The 15,134-nt window shown below is 46.0% G+C and overlaps 1 protein-coding gene across 1 annotated transcript; it reads left to right on the forward strand.

Moving 5' to 3' along the window:
• Positions 1–134: 134 nt before the first annotated feature.
• On the forward strand, positions 135–10,983 carry LOC309528262 (glutathione S-transferase-like). Its single transcript, XM_082215678.1, has 7 exons — positions 135–666; positions 6,487–6,593; positions 7,922–7,973; positions 8,486–8,618; positions 9,534–9,675; positions 10,128–10,259; positions 10,673–10,983. The coding sequence occupies exons 2-7, from the start codon at positions 6,507–6,509 to the stop codon at positions 10,790–10,792; spliced, it is 666 nt and encodes a 221-aa protein (XP_082071804.1). The 5' UTR covers positions 135–666; positions 6,487–6,506; the 3' UTR covers positions 10,793–10,983.
• Positions 10,984–15,134: the final 4,151 nt, after the last annotated feature.

Genomic DNA, 15,134 nt, shown 5'->3' on the forward strand with positions numbered 1-15,134 from the left:
AGCAGCAATTCTTTACCAGTCCACCATGCTATCCTCAAGGAATGTTCTTCTCAGTTTTATGATTTGTCACAAATTTGTCAAAGCCAGACTACAAATATGTGGTTTTCAATTGATCATCCGGATCAGGTATCTTTCCTAACAAATCAAGAATAATTTCTGGATTGCCTGTAGAAATCCAGTTTTGCATACCATTAATTGTAGCGATCTAGTCGCCCCAACCCCCGTCAAAAGGTGGGTAGGACCAACAGGGAAGCCCTGTGTAGTTGACCTTTTCCTGTATTTTGTGGTTAGCAGCTGCAACCAGAGACTGCAGTGGCCTCCTGCCCAGTTATACAAAGGTTTCAGTTGAATATACAGTACTAAGACCAGGAATGTTTGCCCTCGGCGCAGCTGTACAGATATACAATAAACCGAGTTGCATCATGTTACGCAAGCATGAGACAACCTTTCCCATTGTGAATTAACTTTGAGTGACTGATTTGTTGTAGGTGAAAAGTCTCACGAAAGGCAGAGTAAGTGTTTTTCTATTTGCAATAGGGAGTTCCTGCTACAGATAAGCTGTTCTTTCCTCTCGGAAGGTGGAGCTTCTGAGCTTTTATAACCCTGAGCCACACAAGTACGGGGCTCACTTGAGAAGAACTTCCACTTGTTCAGGACTTGCAGCAGGTTAGTATTCTAAGGTAGATGATTGCTTTGGAGAGTCATTGCTCAAGAGCAACACCCTGGACAGAGGAGTGGTGCAGGGACAATTTCCAAAGACCTCACCTCTGCCCAAAGGTTTTCTTTTTCTTACCCGCAGAGTACTAAAGGTTTGTGGGTTGGGGAGGGGGGATACTGTAATCCTCAGACCTGTAATCCTCAGAACAGAGACATTTCCCTTTGGACAGACAAAAGGCAGGAGCTGGGCAGTGAGCAGAGTTCTAAAAATAATATGGGGTTGGTCTTTGTTGCACCTCAGAGGAAAAAGAAATCTTGGGTAAGAATGGGAGAGAAAGTAGATTCATTTTTGTTATGTACTGAGTTGAATAGGATCCAAACTGCAGCAGTCTGATTGGTCCTAGAACAATAGGATCCAAAATGCAGCAGTCTGATTGGTCCTAGAACAATAGGATTCAGAATGCAGCACTCTGATTGGTCCTAGAACAATGCAGCAGTATGATTGGTCAGCAGGAGCCACCCAATCCAGCTCCAGATAGAAGTGAAATCGCCTGGGCTCTCCTTGCACCTGAAGACGTTGCTACTGTTCCATACAAAACAATAATGGAACAGCTGAAGGGGCACTTTTCGCAGCAGCCCTCAGTGGTGGCTCGTCGAAATGCCTTCTACGCAAAGCGACAAGCCCCTGGGGAAACCATAACTGGGTTTGTGACCTTTCTCCGCCAAGCCGCCCGGTTCTGCAACTTCTCAGAGTTGGAGAACATGCTTCGTGACTGCCTCGTCGGTGGCCTGAAGGATGAGAAGCTGCAACGACGCCTCTACACTAAGAAGGACCTAATGTTCCAGGTCGCTCTGGAGGAGGCCCTGGCAACAGAAGCTGCCGAGAGGTCGACACGAGAGGCACGACCAAGCCTGCCGTCCCAACCGAGGGTCCACCACGAAGACCTCATCGACGACTCAGGATCTGACAGGGAGGAGGTGCACCGAGTACAGCAGCGCACTCAAGCAGCACACGGACCACAGCTGCCTCGACGAGAAGGAGGGAACTACGCAAGCTGCGGGGAAAGTCACAAGAGGAGGACCTGCCGTTTCCGCAACGCAGAGTGCAGGCAGTGCAGAAAATCGGGACATATCGCCCGGGTGTGTCGAGCTCGGCCCACCCGATGCCAGGCATCAGATGACCAATCCAAGAGCCCCAGGTCCCGGGGCCCAACGCACCAAGGCAACTCGATGGAGCTCACAGACTTCCAGGTATACCAGTTGCCCCACCCCAACGTAGAGAAAATTTATGTAGAGGTACAGATAGAGGGGGCCCCGTGCCGCATGGAGCTTGACACGGGTTCAACTCTATCCATAATCTCGGCAAGGACCTTAAGGAAACGGTGTCCTAGTGGGGGTCCCAAACTCAGGCCGGCCCCATTCACCCTCCGGGACTTCCAGAAACGTTCAGGGTGCAATATCGAGGACGGACGCGGCAACTGGACTTGCTTGTGGTCAAGGGCCCCTACATTAGCTTACTGGGATTGGCATGGTTTGGACCACTGGGGCTAGCCGTCACCGGGGTGAACCACACTAGCTTACAAGTGGACGTTGACGCCATATGCAAGGAATTTCTGGGGGTTTTTGATGGGAAATTGGGACAGTATACGGCCCCCCATTGCTCTACAGCTTGACCCCGCAGTACGACCTGTCAGGCTCAAGGCCCGTCGGGTCCCATTCGCCCGAAACCCCATATAGACGAGGAATTGGACCGGCTCGTGGAGCAAGGAGTGCTGGAGCCGGTGCCTAATGCCCCCTGGGAAACCCCAATCGTCACACCCGTCAAGCCTAATGGTTCGGTCCGCATCTGCGCAGACTACAAATGTACCATAAACAAGGCCCTCACGACCCACGCATACCCAGTGCCAGTGGTCAGCCATGTCCTTGCCACCTTGGCTGGGTCAAAAAAAATTGGCAAGCTGGACTTGGCCCAAGCATATCAACAGCTGCCAGTAGATGAGGCCACAGCAGAGGCACAGACGATTGTGACGCACAGAGGAGCGTTCAGGGTAAAGCGGCTGCAATTCGGTGTCAGCGTGACACCAGGCATATTCCAGAATCTAATGGACTCTCTCCTTAAAGGGATTCCTGGCGTCACCCCCCTCTTCGATGATGTGTTGATTGCTGGGCCCACACCAGAGGAGTTTGAGGACCGCCTCCGCACCGTTCTGCACCGTTTCCAGACGGCTGGTCTCAAGGTGAAGCGGGAAAAATGTCTACTAGGAGTGCCTCAGGTGGACTTTCTGGGATTTATGGTGGACGCAGAAGGGGTCCACCTGACTGGGGACAAGGTAAGGGCCATTTGTGATGCCCCAGCACCCAAGAGCAAGACTGAACTTCAGGCCTTCTTGGGACTATTGAACTTTTACCATCCCTTCCTTCCCCACAAGGCGGCGGTAGTGAAGCCCCTACACAGACTCCTGGACAAGCGGGCCCCTTGGGTGTGGGGCCAGCGCCAGGAGGCCGCATTCCAGGCAGTCAAGGACTTGCTTGTCTCAAACTCGGTCTTGGCACACTTTGACGAGAGGCTGCCGGTGGTGCTAGCATGCGATGCCTCGCCCTATGGCATCGGCGCTGTCCTGGGACACCAACTCCTGGATGGAAGAGAGGTACTGGTGGCATACTTTTCCCAGACACTCAACGCAACTGAGCGGAACTACTCGTAAATCGACAAGGAGGGTCTGGCAATCGTGAAGGGAGTAAAACAATTCCATGATTTCTTGTACGGGCGGCCCTTTACCATGGTGACTGACCACAAGCCGCTGCTTGGCTTGTTTACCCCCGAAAAGCAGACCCCCCAAGTACTGTCTCCTCACGTCCTCAGGTGGTCAATTTTCCTTGCCAGCTACCAGTATGCACTGATTCACCGACCTGGGAAGGCGATGGGCCATGCGGACGCCCTCAGCAGGCTACCACTACCGGAAACAGGCCCCGACCCAGCACCTGCACAAGAGGTTATGAGCCTGGAGCTGCTTCCCGACCGCCCCATTCAGGCACAAGAGGTTGCACACAATTCCAAGAAAGATAGGGTCATCTCCCGGGTCCTGGACTGGGTGTGGAGGGGATGGCCCAGCAGCAGCCCCGGGCCAGAATTCGCCGGCTACACAACCCACAAACATGAACTGTCGGCCCACAAAAGGTGCCTGTTATGGGGAAGCAGGGTCGTTGTTCCCCAGCCCCTCCGCAAAAGGGTCCTCACAGCCCTACACGAGACACACCCAGGGGTAGTGAGAATGAAGGCCCTTGCCAGGAGTTATGTGTGGTGGCCGGGGATCGATGGAGAGATAGAAGCCAGGTCTGCCAAGAATCCCGCCCAGATCCCCCAAGGTCTGCACCATGGTCACGCCTGCATGTGGACTTCACTGGCCCCTTTCAGGGGAAAACATTCTTCATAGTGGCTGGAAGTCGCACTGGTACCGTCCACTTCCACGTCCGCAGCCAGTACTACGCAGGCTGTTTGCAACCCACGGGCTCCCTGACACTCTCGTCTCAGACAACGGGACTGCATTTACACCAGAAGAATTCCAAACCTTCACAGCGCAGAACGCCATCCGTCACATCCGTTCGGTGCCATTCCACCTTGCCACCAATGGCCAAGCAGAACGCATGGTGCGGACCACCAAGGACACCCTTCGCCGCATGATGCAAGGGGACTGGGAGTACCGTCTTGCCACATTCCTTCTAGCACAGCACAGCACCCCCAGCTCAACGACTGGCCGGAGCCCCGCTGAACTACTAATGGGTCAGCGCCTTGCAATCAGATTGGACCGCCTTCACCCCGATAGAGCTCAGGATGAGGTAGTGGTGGGGGAAGGCAGGAACCCCCGGACCTTCATGGCCCAGGACCCAGTGTACGCAAAGAATTTTAGGGCAGGCCCAGCATGGGTACCCACCACAGTCACCAGGGTCACTGGCCCCGTGTCATACAAGGTGCTAACAGATGGGAGGCAATGCTGGCGCTGCCACTGCGACCAGATACGGCAACGATTCCCAGGAGAAAACCAGGAGGAGGATAGGTCAGAGGAGTCCCAAGGGGACAGTGGGGCAATGAGGCCCATAGAACAGGAGGGGCCAGCAGGAGAGGCAGAATCAGTAAATACAGAGAGGACACGTGAGGCCGAAAGGGCACCGGAACAAGAACCACGACTGAGCGAGCTGGTTGCACCAGACCAAACGGCCCCATCACAGCCAGCATCCTTGGAACACGAGCCAGAATCTGAACCCCGGACCAGGGAACACCCCAGGCCGCAACGCACATGTAGGCCGCCGGCGTACCTTGAGGACTATGAATGCGACCTCCCGGGCAGGACTGGAGCTTAGAGGGGAGGGGTGTTATGTACTCAGTTGAATAGGATCCAAACTGCAGCAGTCTGATTGGTCCTAGAACAATGCAGCAGTATGATTGGTCAGCAGGAGCCACCCAATCCAGCTCCAGATAGAAGTGAATCCACAACCTGATTGGCCTACAGGAAAAGTCCGGAATTAGCCAATCACGTGCAGCCCATTGTGTAAATAATGTATATAAAGCAGATACTTTGAGGGGACTTCCATTCCTCCTCACCACTATGAGCTGAATAAAGAGCATGAAATCACTTTGCGACTCTGAGTATATTTCAATTTTTAAAATAGCAATTCACTAAATTTCATTTCCCAAAAACATAGCTGTCCCTTGAAATTTGACTGCAGTTCTCCAGCCAAACAATGTGTAAAAACACATATGGTGAGGTAAAATGTGCATATAAATGCATATATTATTGAAAGGAATGTAGAAAATGGGTGTGGTTATCCAGGGTTGAGGAGGGTGTAGATGCCATCCAATTGTCTTAGGGACTCCAGTCTGGATTTGCTTAGGGTTTAATCCTTAGCCTTTTCTTCTTCCTAGGATATCCCACAAGGCAATGGAGGTTTAGGGTCAGAGGCTACCTCCTCCTAGATGGGTTACCTTCCCAGATTGATGAGCCCCATCTGCCCCTCACTTCCCTCTACAGCATGTGCAGAAACCGCCTTCTTGACCCTTGGACCCACCTTTGGTCTCATCCCTCAACCTGCCAGAGCCTGTCCTTGCGTAGAGGGGAGGTGCCTAACTCACACGGGTTTGAGACCCACCAGCTATCCTTACCTGGTTTAGCCAGCCAGTCAAAGAGGTAGTGCTTCAGATGTGATTCATCACTACAAACTCCCATCATCCCTGGCGGTTGGCCATGCTGGAAAGCTATGTGCCTAGACTTGCCTGAGGAGATGAGAGGCAGCTGATGGCAATGGCAATGGTGCAAGTACGAGGGGGAAGTTACAATTTTGTGGCTCTGGGAACATCATGGACCGTGGCTGTCCAAGAGGGGGTGATATTCATAGATCATGGGTAGGCAAACTAAGGCCCGGGGCCCGGATCCGGCCTAATTGCCTTCTAAATCCGGCCCACGGATGGTCTGGGAATCAGCATGTTTTTACATGAGTAGAATGTGTCCTTTTATTTAAAATGCATCTCTGGGTTATTTGTGGGGCATAGGGATCCATTCATATATGAATGGACCGGCCCCCTGCCGAAAAAGTTTGCTGACCCCTGTCATAGATAGTTGGGTGTTTTTTAACTCTTGCTTCCTATTTTATCTGCTTGTGCTCCATGATTATGAAAAAGTGTTTGTTAAAAAATAAACCAGAAGGCTTTAATATGAAATACTTCCTTGCTGTAAACAATCAACAGAGCATTTTGAACAGTTGTCCTGCTCTGCAGTGGTTTCCCTATCAAACATGACCTCACAATCTCTCTCTCTCTGTCTCTCATCATAACAGGAAAGCAAACACTTAGGAACATGGCTGGGAAACCTAAGCTTTACTACTTCAATGGAAGGGGCCGAATGGAAAGCATAAGGTGGCTGTTGGCTGCAGCAGGAGTCGAGGTTTGTTTGTCTTCAGAATTTCTCTGAGAAAGCACCTTTCCCCCACTCCCAAAAAAGAATAAAGGGAACTGTTGTTTTTCCAGCATTCTTATATTTCAGGCAGTTTCCAAATTTGGGTCCAGCATTATCATTTGTGAGTGAGGTGCCTGCTTCAGGCAGGGGATTTTATCTATCCTGGAAGGGGCAGCTAATTGATGAGTTATCTTCATTCATTATTATTGCTGCTAAGGAGGGGGGGAGGAGATATGATTGTGTGGACAGGCGGAGTCACCCAAACCCTGGGCGGCCCCCGTGTGGAATAACGACTCAAGGCAACGTGCTATGGGATTAAAATTGGCCACAACTTTATTATGTTTCAGATGTGGGTAGACCTTGGCTCAGGCACTGGACGTTTATCCCTCTCAGTCCCCCGCCAGGGATCTGGGGAACATCAGGGTTATCCATGGGGGGGGTGATGGGCTGGCTCTGGAGAACATATGTTCAAGCAGAGAGAGCCCGCCCCATTACACCGCCGTCGCAGGGGAGAGCAATGACAACCTCCAGGCGTACGGCCAAAGCCTCCCCTCAAACAACCCCTTTAACGGGGAACCCTGGTATCGCCGCCACAAACAGAAGGGGGGCATGAGTCACTGCTGCACGCCTCCCCCCCCCATTTAGGGAAGATAGACTAAAGGATTCCGCCCAAGGCCTGATACCACCAAAGTTGTGATGTTTTGCTATGGGAAAGGCAAACCTGCCAATGCAGGAGAATTCCTTTCCGGCCCTTCAATAGCGACCTTGACGCAGCAGCGCCCACATACCTGTGGAGAAAAGGTTAACCTGCAAAAGAAGTCTTAACTGAGGGTGGGGAGGGTGGGAGAAGCTCTGGAGCCAAGTGAGGATTCCCAGGTAAGATCCTCCCCCTATTGTGTGGGCAGGTGGTCCCTCGGCAACTGGCTGAGGTAGGCGGAGACCTCCAGGTGTCCCACCTGGGGAAGGCCAAGCCAAGCCTGTGCTAATGGTGCCACATAGGGTCCAGGGGGCTTCACATGACCACGCAAAGAGCACCCCCATTTAATGTGGGGAGCGGTCATTGTGGGATTTACTGCTTCAAGTGCTAAAATGATATGACTAGCCTGTAGTACTTGATTTGTGCATGGGAAATATTTGTTGTTCTGTCCCAGACAGAGAAAATTATTGGGCGGGCTGGCCCGGAATTCGGCTGGGAAAAGGGAGTTTTCATCAAATTTTCTCCAGTAGTTTGAAAACTTGAAAGGCCCTGTGTCATTTTCGGAGCCTGAAATTATTTCATGAGACCCTTGAAATATTCTGCCTCTTTTATTTTTTAGTTTGAAGAACAATTAATTGAGACCAAAGAAGATCTAGAAAAATTAAAGCATGGTGAGTATGTTATCTGAATATCAGTGGGACTGTCTTCTAGTACAGTAAAGCCTTATAGTCTTAATAGCAGGGGTTTTCAAAGTGGACTTGTTTCTCCAGTTCTGCACTGTGCACACTTTCAGGCAGGAATGCGTGTGATACACAGTTGTGATCTGGTTATATTGCCTTTCCCCCTCTTCTTTGAAAGAAAAGAGAGTTATCCAGATACCCACAACACATACCACTCAACTCTGAATTGTGCAGAATGGTTTGCTTGTTTTTTAGCTGGAGAACAGAAGTAGCTTAAATAACATACAAAACTAGTTTCCAATGGTTGATTGCTGTACTATTTTAGCACATGTTCTGCAAAAGGGTTTTGAGGGAAAAGCAGAGGCAAACATGATTATCGCAAAGGCACAATGTAAAAGTAAAGTCTCAAAATCAAAGCATGGCTTGGGAGATGCTCCTGAAAATTTAATTTCCATAGTAATTACCTGGGAGGATGGACTGATTTTTCATCTTCCTTTCACAAGGTGGAGACCTGCTCTTTCAGCAAGTGCCCATGGTGGAAATGGATGGGATGAAGATGGTGCAGACCCGAGCTATTCTCAACTACATTGCAGCCAAATATAATCTCTATGGGAAGGACGTAAAGCAGAGAGCACTGTAACATTCCTTTAAATTTGGTTACTAAATGCATACTTTGGTTGGCTGTACATGATATAAGATCATCTCTGGTCTGTCATATGATCTACTGACGAGTTATGAGTCAGCATGTTTCATCTTGGGCAAGAAAGGGTCCAGTATGAGGTAATTTGACCTCCCAGTCCCAGCAAAGTTCATGTGGACTGGTTCCTTGGAAATCAATGAATTTTCATGTAATCCCAATAGGAGATTGGGAGGTCATTGTCCCTTCCCAATGTTTGGTTTTGGGGGGTTTTTTTCTTGAGAATGTATAAAATTGATTTTTGATATAAGGCTTTCCTTATAAAAGGTGTAGCTGGTGAAGATCACTATAATGTCAAGCAAATTATAGGGGCTTTTGTTGCATAGAGCGAGGCTCTTTCCAGGGAAAATGCCCTTTCTCTAACATACAGGATCATTGTACTTGTTTTTCTGCTGGGTCATCATACATTTTTGCCTGTGACACTACTGCCCAATTCCCCCACAAGGTTTTGGCTCTGCATTATCATAATTAGTACTATTGCTGCTGCTGCTACCACTGCTGTTTTTCTTGTTTCATTTTTTTTTATTAAATTTTCCAAATTTTACGCAATACAAAATAACAAAAAACAAAACATACAAAAAACAAAAACAAACATACATTCAAAACTTCTTACAGATAAAGATCCAAATTACATTCCATTATTGAGAGACTTCCTCAAATCCTTCCTAACTGATTTTCATTAAATCTCATTTTAGCAATTTTCCAATATCCACTTTCTAATAAAATTAACCTGTTCAAATTACTAATTTCCTTTCTTTCCATATTATTCTTAATCCATAATCTTATACAACCACTACTGTTTTTCTTATTATTATCTGAATATGGGAGGAGGAAAAACTTTCTCTTTCAAATAGGATTGATATGTATTGTGAAGGTGCTATGGATCTGAATGAATTGAAAAAGATGCTTCACTTCAAGCCAGCTGACAGCAAGGAGAAGGAGTTTGCAAATGTTATTGAAAAAGCCACCACCAGATACTTTCCAGTCTTTGAAAAGGTATGGGGCGAAGGAAACTTACAAACCTTTTAACACAACAAAGTCACCTGTGCTCAGCTGGAGTTGGCAGCTGGTAATGTTGATAGGACTGCTTGGCTCATCAGAAATCATTTCCTTATTCCTTGTATTTTCCAAGCTTCTGAGCTAAAAGTAAAAAAAGTAAAACATGAATCACACACAGTGTTCGTTTACCATGTGAACTCTGATCTCAGAATCTGCCCAGCCGCATTGAAACATGATAAGCAGTGGTTTGGGAAGAGGGAATGTAATGATCAAGCTTCTCTTTCTTAGCCAGCAGTTTGTTAGAAGACATGAATCAGAACTGATACAAATACTCTCGATCTCCTGATACAATGTAATCTGGGAGCATGATATTCAAAAGTGGTTCAGATATAGATTCTCCATTTTGTGTATGTACCTGAAGTACTCTTCGAACATTTCCTGCTCTACAGGTCCTCAAAGATCATGGACAAAATTACCTGGTAGGAAATCAGCTCAGCAGAGCAGATATTCAATTGCTTGAAACCATTTTAATGGCAGAAGAGCTGAAGGCTGATATTCTCTCCAAATTCCCTCTTTTAAAGGTAAGCATGCTTACTGAAGCATAAGCAAAGTTCTAGTATGGCACTTTTATTCTTTGCATATCTAAAACACCATTGTCTCTGGATTTCTATTGCAAAAAGTCTAAATCACACAGGAGGCCCACATTCATGGATAAGCCTTTTGTGAATTAAATTTAGACACAAACAGGTAACCTACCTATGATTATAGACCTGCAATGGAGCTCGAATGTTGACCTCCCTTTCCAAAGGTGCATGCCTGAAATAACTGGGTTTAGTGTACGTATAAAGTTTGAGTACATATAAAGTTTATCACTTGTAGTTTCATTATTGACTATGAAATCATAGTAACCGTAAGCGGCAAATGATTATTTGGGGATACCACCATTTCTCCTTTTCTCTACTAAAATATTTTGCTCACACTCTCTCTCTCTTAGGCCTTTAAAGAGAGAATAAGCAACATCCCGACAGTGAAGAAATATCTGCAGCCTGGTAGTCCAAGAAAACCACCAACAGATGAAAAGGCTATTGAAAAGGCAATGAAAATTTTTGCCTGAATCATGGCTGAGGATCACAGATGATGCACTATTGTATTTACAGGCAATAGGCAAAAACTGAAATGGGACCACAATGGCAGTGTAAATCCACAAAGCTACAGTAGGAACCAAAATAACTAACAGAACAATAGGAAGTAGTGATAATACTGTGCTGCACTACACCAAAATGAAATAAAGCATTCTACAACTTTTGTATTCTGGTTGTTTTAGTTCTAGTATGACGTCATTTACATTAATCTTAAACAGCAGGGGAGCTCATAAGCAGCCTTGCCATACTTTTTGTTGTTGTTGTTGGAATTGGAGCTGACAACCGACAGTTTACACTTACTCTCACTCTCACACACATTTCAAAGTATAATATCCTAATAAGTGTAAATAACTGACACTCTGTGTTTTAGTTCCAAAGTTGTAACCACAACTTTTCATGATTTATCCTACCAAACACTGCTGTAAGATCTACAAAGGTTGTAGGTAGATCTTAGGTCCTTTACCATACTTCTTAATCTGATGGTTTAAGACGTAACATTGGTTTATATATTTAGCTAAGTGTGCATTTATGAATATTTATTCTATGATTGAGACCTTAAAATTCTTGTAACAATCCCCCATTTGGGGCAATAATTTAACTAAAATTGTTGCCCCACTAAACAACCTGATGTCCACCCTTCCCAGATGTTGAAACAGGGTGTGTTTATGTAACCCTGAGGAGATTTGCATGTCAGGTCTCTCATGTTTTTCAATTTTTAAACAAACTAACAAACAAACATACCTCTTAATTGTACTAAATCCAATCTTAGTAACATTGTTAAGTGACTTTCTCAAATCCCCCTGGCTGAATTTCAGTGTATATCATTGTAACAGTTTTCCAAAACCGGTTTTCTTATAAAATTAACTTCATCACTTAACATCTTTCTTTCTTTCCCTTTTAACTTTAAACATGCTATTCCCTAACATTTCATATTTAAATCCTAAGCCTATCTGGTATTTGCAAGTTTTTCCAATTAAGTTATCTTAACATATTTAACTAAATAGTCTTTGAATTTCATCCATTCCTCCTGGTAGTCCTCCTTCTGGTCGCGGACTCTTCTAGTCAGGTCAGCTAGCTCTGAAAAGTCCATCATTTTCATCTGCCATTCCTCCACTGTTGGGACTTCTTGTGTTTTCCAATTCTTAGGTAACAAAATTCTAGCTGCAGTTGTGGCATACAAAAACAGTCTAACATCTTTTTTGGCCAATTCCAAACCTGTTATTCCAAGAAGAAAGACCTCTGGTGTCTTAATAAATGTATATTTCGACATTTCTTTCAATTCATTATAAATCTTCTCCCAGAAGTATTTCACCTCGGGGCAGGTCCACCACATATGATAAAAGGTACCTTTTTTTTCTTTACATTTCCAACATAAATTATCACTATTATGATATATCTTTGCCAATTTTACAGGTGTTAAGTACAATCTATACATCATTTTCATAATATTTTCCTTTAACACCGTACATGCAGTGAACTTGACCCCTTTCCTCCATAACCTCTCCCAATCTTCAAACATTGTTATGTCCCACATCTCTTGCCCAGTCTATCATCACAGATTTAACTTGTTCATCCTTTGTATGCCATTCCATCAATAAATTACACATTTTAGACAAATTTTTAACTTTAGAGTCCAACAACTCCGTTTACAACTTAGTTTTTTCTAAAACAAAACCATTTTTCTTATCTAATTTATACAATTCATTAATCTGATGGTAATGTAATGTAGCCAATTTATTTTATCTTTAATTTGATCAAATGGTTTTAATTTATATCCTTCTTTATCTTCCAATAACAGATCAGCGTATGTCAACCACTTGGTTTCCATATTTAACTTTTTCTGGGCCTTTGCCTCCATTGGCGAAAGCCATCTGGGTGTTTTCCTCTCTAAGAGTTCTTTGTATTTTTATCCAAACATTATATAAGGATTTTCTAATTACATGATTTTTAAAACCATTATGGGCCTTTACCTTGTCATACCATAGATAGGCATGCCATCCAAACACGTTATCAAATCGCTCCAAGTCTAAAACATCAGCGTCATGCATGTCGGGTCTCTTAAGGCTATTCACAAGTGTAGCAGTGCACATAGCTGGACATAGGATTCTGTATCATATAAAATAACACCATCTGGTTTTGTTCTATTCTTAAAATACTGGTGGCCTTCTAACACTTTGAGAGAAGACTTCTCTCCCTTTTCGCTTTTAAAATGAGGGTCTATGCTTTGCATTCCGGGATGCAGGTGGCACTTTTGGTTAAATCACAGATCCTAGGACTTGCCGATCAGAAGGTCGGCGGTTTGAATCCTCACGACGGGGTGAGCTCCCGTTGTTCGGTCCCTGCTCCTGCCAACCTAGCAGTTTGAAAGCACGTCAAAGTGCAAGTAGATAAATTGGTACCGCTCCAGCGGTAAGGTAAACGGCATTTCCGTGCACTGCTCAAGGTATGATCAAGGTGATCATAGACCACACCAAATAATTGTGGGGTGGGGGTAGGGGAATGAAAGCAGAATTTCTTCCATGAGGAAAACACTGTATATTTCCCAGACAATGGGTTAGATTCTACTAAATAGTGGGAGCTGGCACAGCAACTCATGCTAGCACAACAAGGATTCCCCCCCCCCACGTCCCCCATGCCTTCCCAAACAGCTCTGGGGGTAGGTCAGGAGAACATCAGAATGACACACAGAGGGAGGAGAAGGGAGGTCATTCTGTCTGGCAAGAAGCAATGTTTGTGTTGGCAGAATGATCGTAATAGCGCAACACTGAACTCCTCCCAATCGATTGTATCGAACCCTGCCATTCCACTCACAAAGCAGGAACAACTCCTCTCCTCTGCAGCCACCATGCAACCTCAAAATCTGCTCCGGGGTGCTGGAGGAACCTCCCAGAGCAGATTTGGGAGGGGACATAGGGAGAGGACACACATCCAGGGCACACACCCCTCTCTCCTCTTTTGACCCATGCAGAAAAGCTGAGAAGAGACATTATCACCCGCCCAGGAGTGGGAGGCCTTTTGGGCTTGCTGACCGGAAGGTTGGCGGATCGAATCCACACAATGGGGTGAGCTCCCATTGCCCTGTCCCAGCTTCTGCTAACCTGGCAGTTCAAAAGCACACCAGTGCAAGTAGATAAATAGGTACCACTATGGCAGGGAAGTAAATGGCGTTTCCGTGCGCTCTGGTTTCCGTCATGGTGTCCCGTTGTGTCAGAAGCGGTTTAGTTATGCTGGCCACATGACCCGGAAAGCTGTCTCTGGACAAACGCCAGCTCTCTCGGCCTGAAGCAAGATGAGCGCCACACCCCTTAGCCACCTTTGACTGGACTTAACCATCCAGGGGTCCTTTACCTTTAACTTTTGCTCTTCAGTAGAATCTAAAGGTGTTTCCAATAAACAATAAGGCTTGACTTCACAGGCTCTTGGAATGAATGAAAGTAATAATCTATTCTGCCTGAGATATTTGGCTTCAGGCCTCTGACACATTTTTATTTTATTTTAATATAATTATCTCTGCTTTCCTAGAGACTGTTGATGAACCATTATAATAGATCAGGATTTCACTTTAAAGCATAGCTATATACTCCAGGGAAGCTATTTATTTCCATTATCCCAAGACTGTAGCATCCCCTCTGGACCTTCCTGGTCTCTGCTTGCTGGGCTCTAGGCATTTAAAGGTTAGCTGTGCGAGTAAGCTGTGTGTAGATCAGAATAACATCAGCTCCAGAGAGCAATTTTCCTGCCTGGTTGAAGATAACCAACACTATGGTAAGCATCCTTTCCTATTCTCTTGCTTTGACAACCACAGCTAATGAAAGGAAGGGAGGCAGATGGCAGAAATGTACAAAACGTATTCATGGTGTAGAGAAAGTGGATAGAGAGAAGCCTTTTTTTGTCCCCTTCTCCTAATACTGGAACTGACAGCCAGCCAATGGAACTGACTGATGGTAGACCCAAGACAACACACAGCTCATTTATGGAACTCACTGCCACAAGATGTGGAGACATGGCCACTAGTTTATAGGATTCAGAGACATCATCACTGGGGAATGTCTTATCAATGGCTACAAGTCATGACAGGTATGGGGAACCTCTAAATTCAGAGGAGCATGTTGTTGAATACCAGCCCCTGGAAGGAGAGGGCTGTTGCCTTTGCACTCATGATTGTGGGCTTCCCAGAGGCATCTGGCTTTGCCATTTTGGAAACAGGACACTGAGACGGAAAGGACTTTTGATGTTATCTGGCAAGGCTCATTTTGCAATGTTATGTAGTAGCAGGCTAAAAAAAGAAAGGTATAAGGGCACAAAATACTCTGT

This window comes from Podarcis vaucheri, assembly GCF_965113315.1.
Source record: "Podarcis vaucheri genome assembly, chromosome: 3".
Taxonomy (NCBI): Eukaryota; Metazoa; Chordata; class Lepidosauria; order Squamata; family Lacertidae; genus Podarcis; species Podarcis vaucheri.

Bases quoted from the DNA above. Each gene is read 5' to 3' on its own strand.
- LOC309528262 (XM_082215678.1), top strand. From the start codon at position 6,507: ATGGCTGGGAAACCTAAGCTTTACTACTTCAATGGAAGGGGCCGAATG. The intron at 6,594-7,921 runs GTTTGTTTGTCT...TTTATTTTTTAG, and splicing joins TGGCTGCAGCAGGAGTCGAG to TTTGAAGAACAATTAATTGA. The intron at 10,260-10,672 runs GTAAGCATGCTT...TCTCTCTCTTAG, and splicing joins CCAAATTCCCTCTTTTAAAG to GCCTTTAAAGAGAGAATAAG.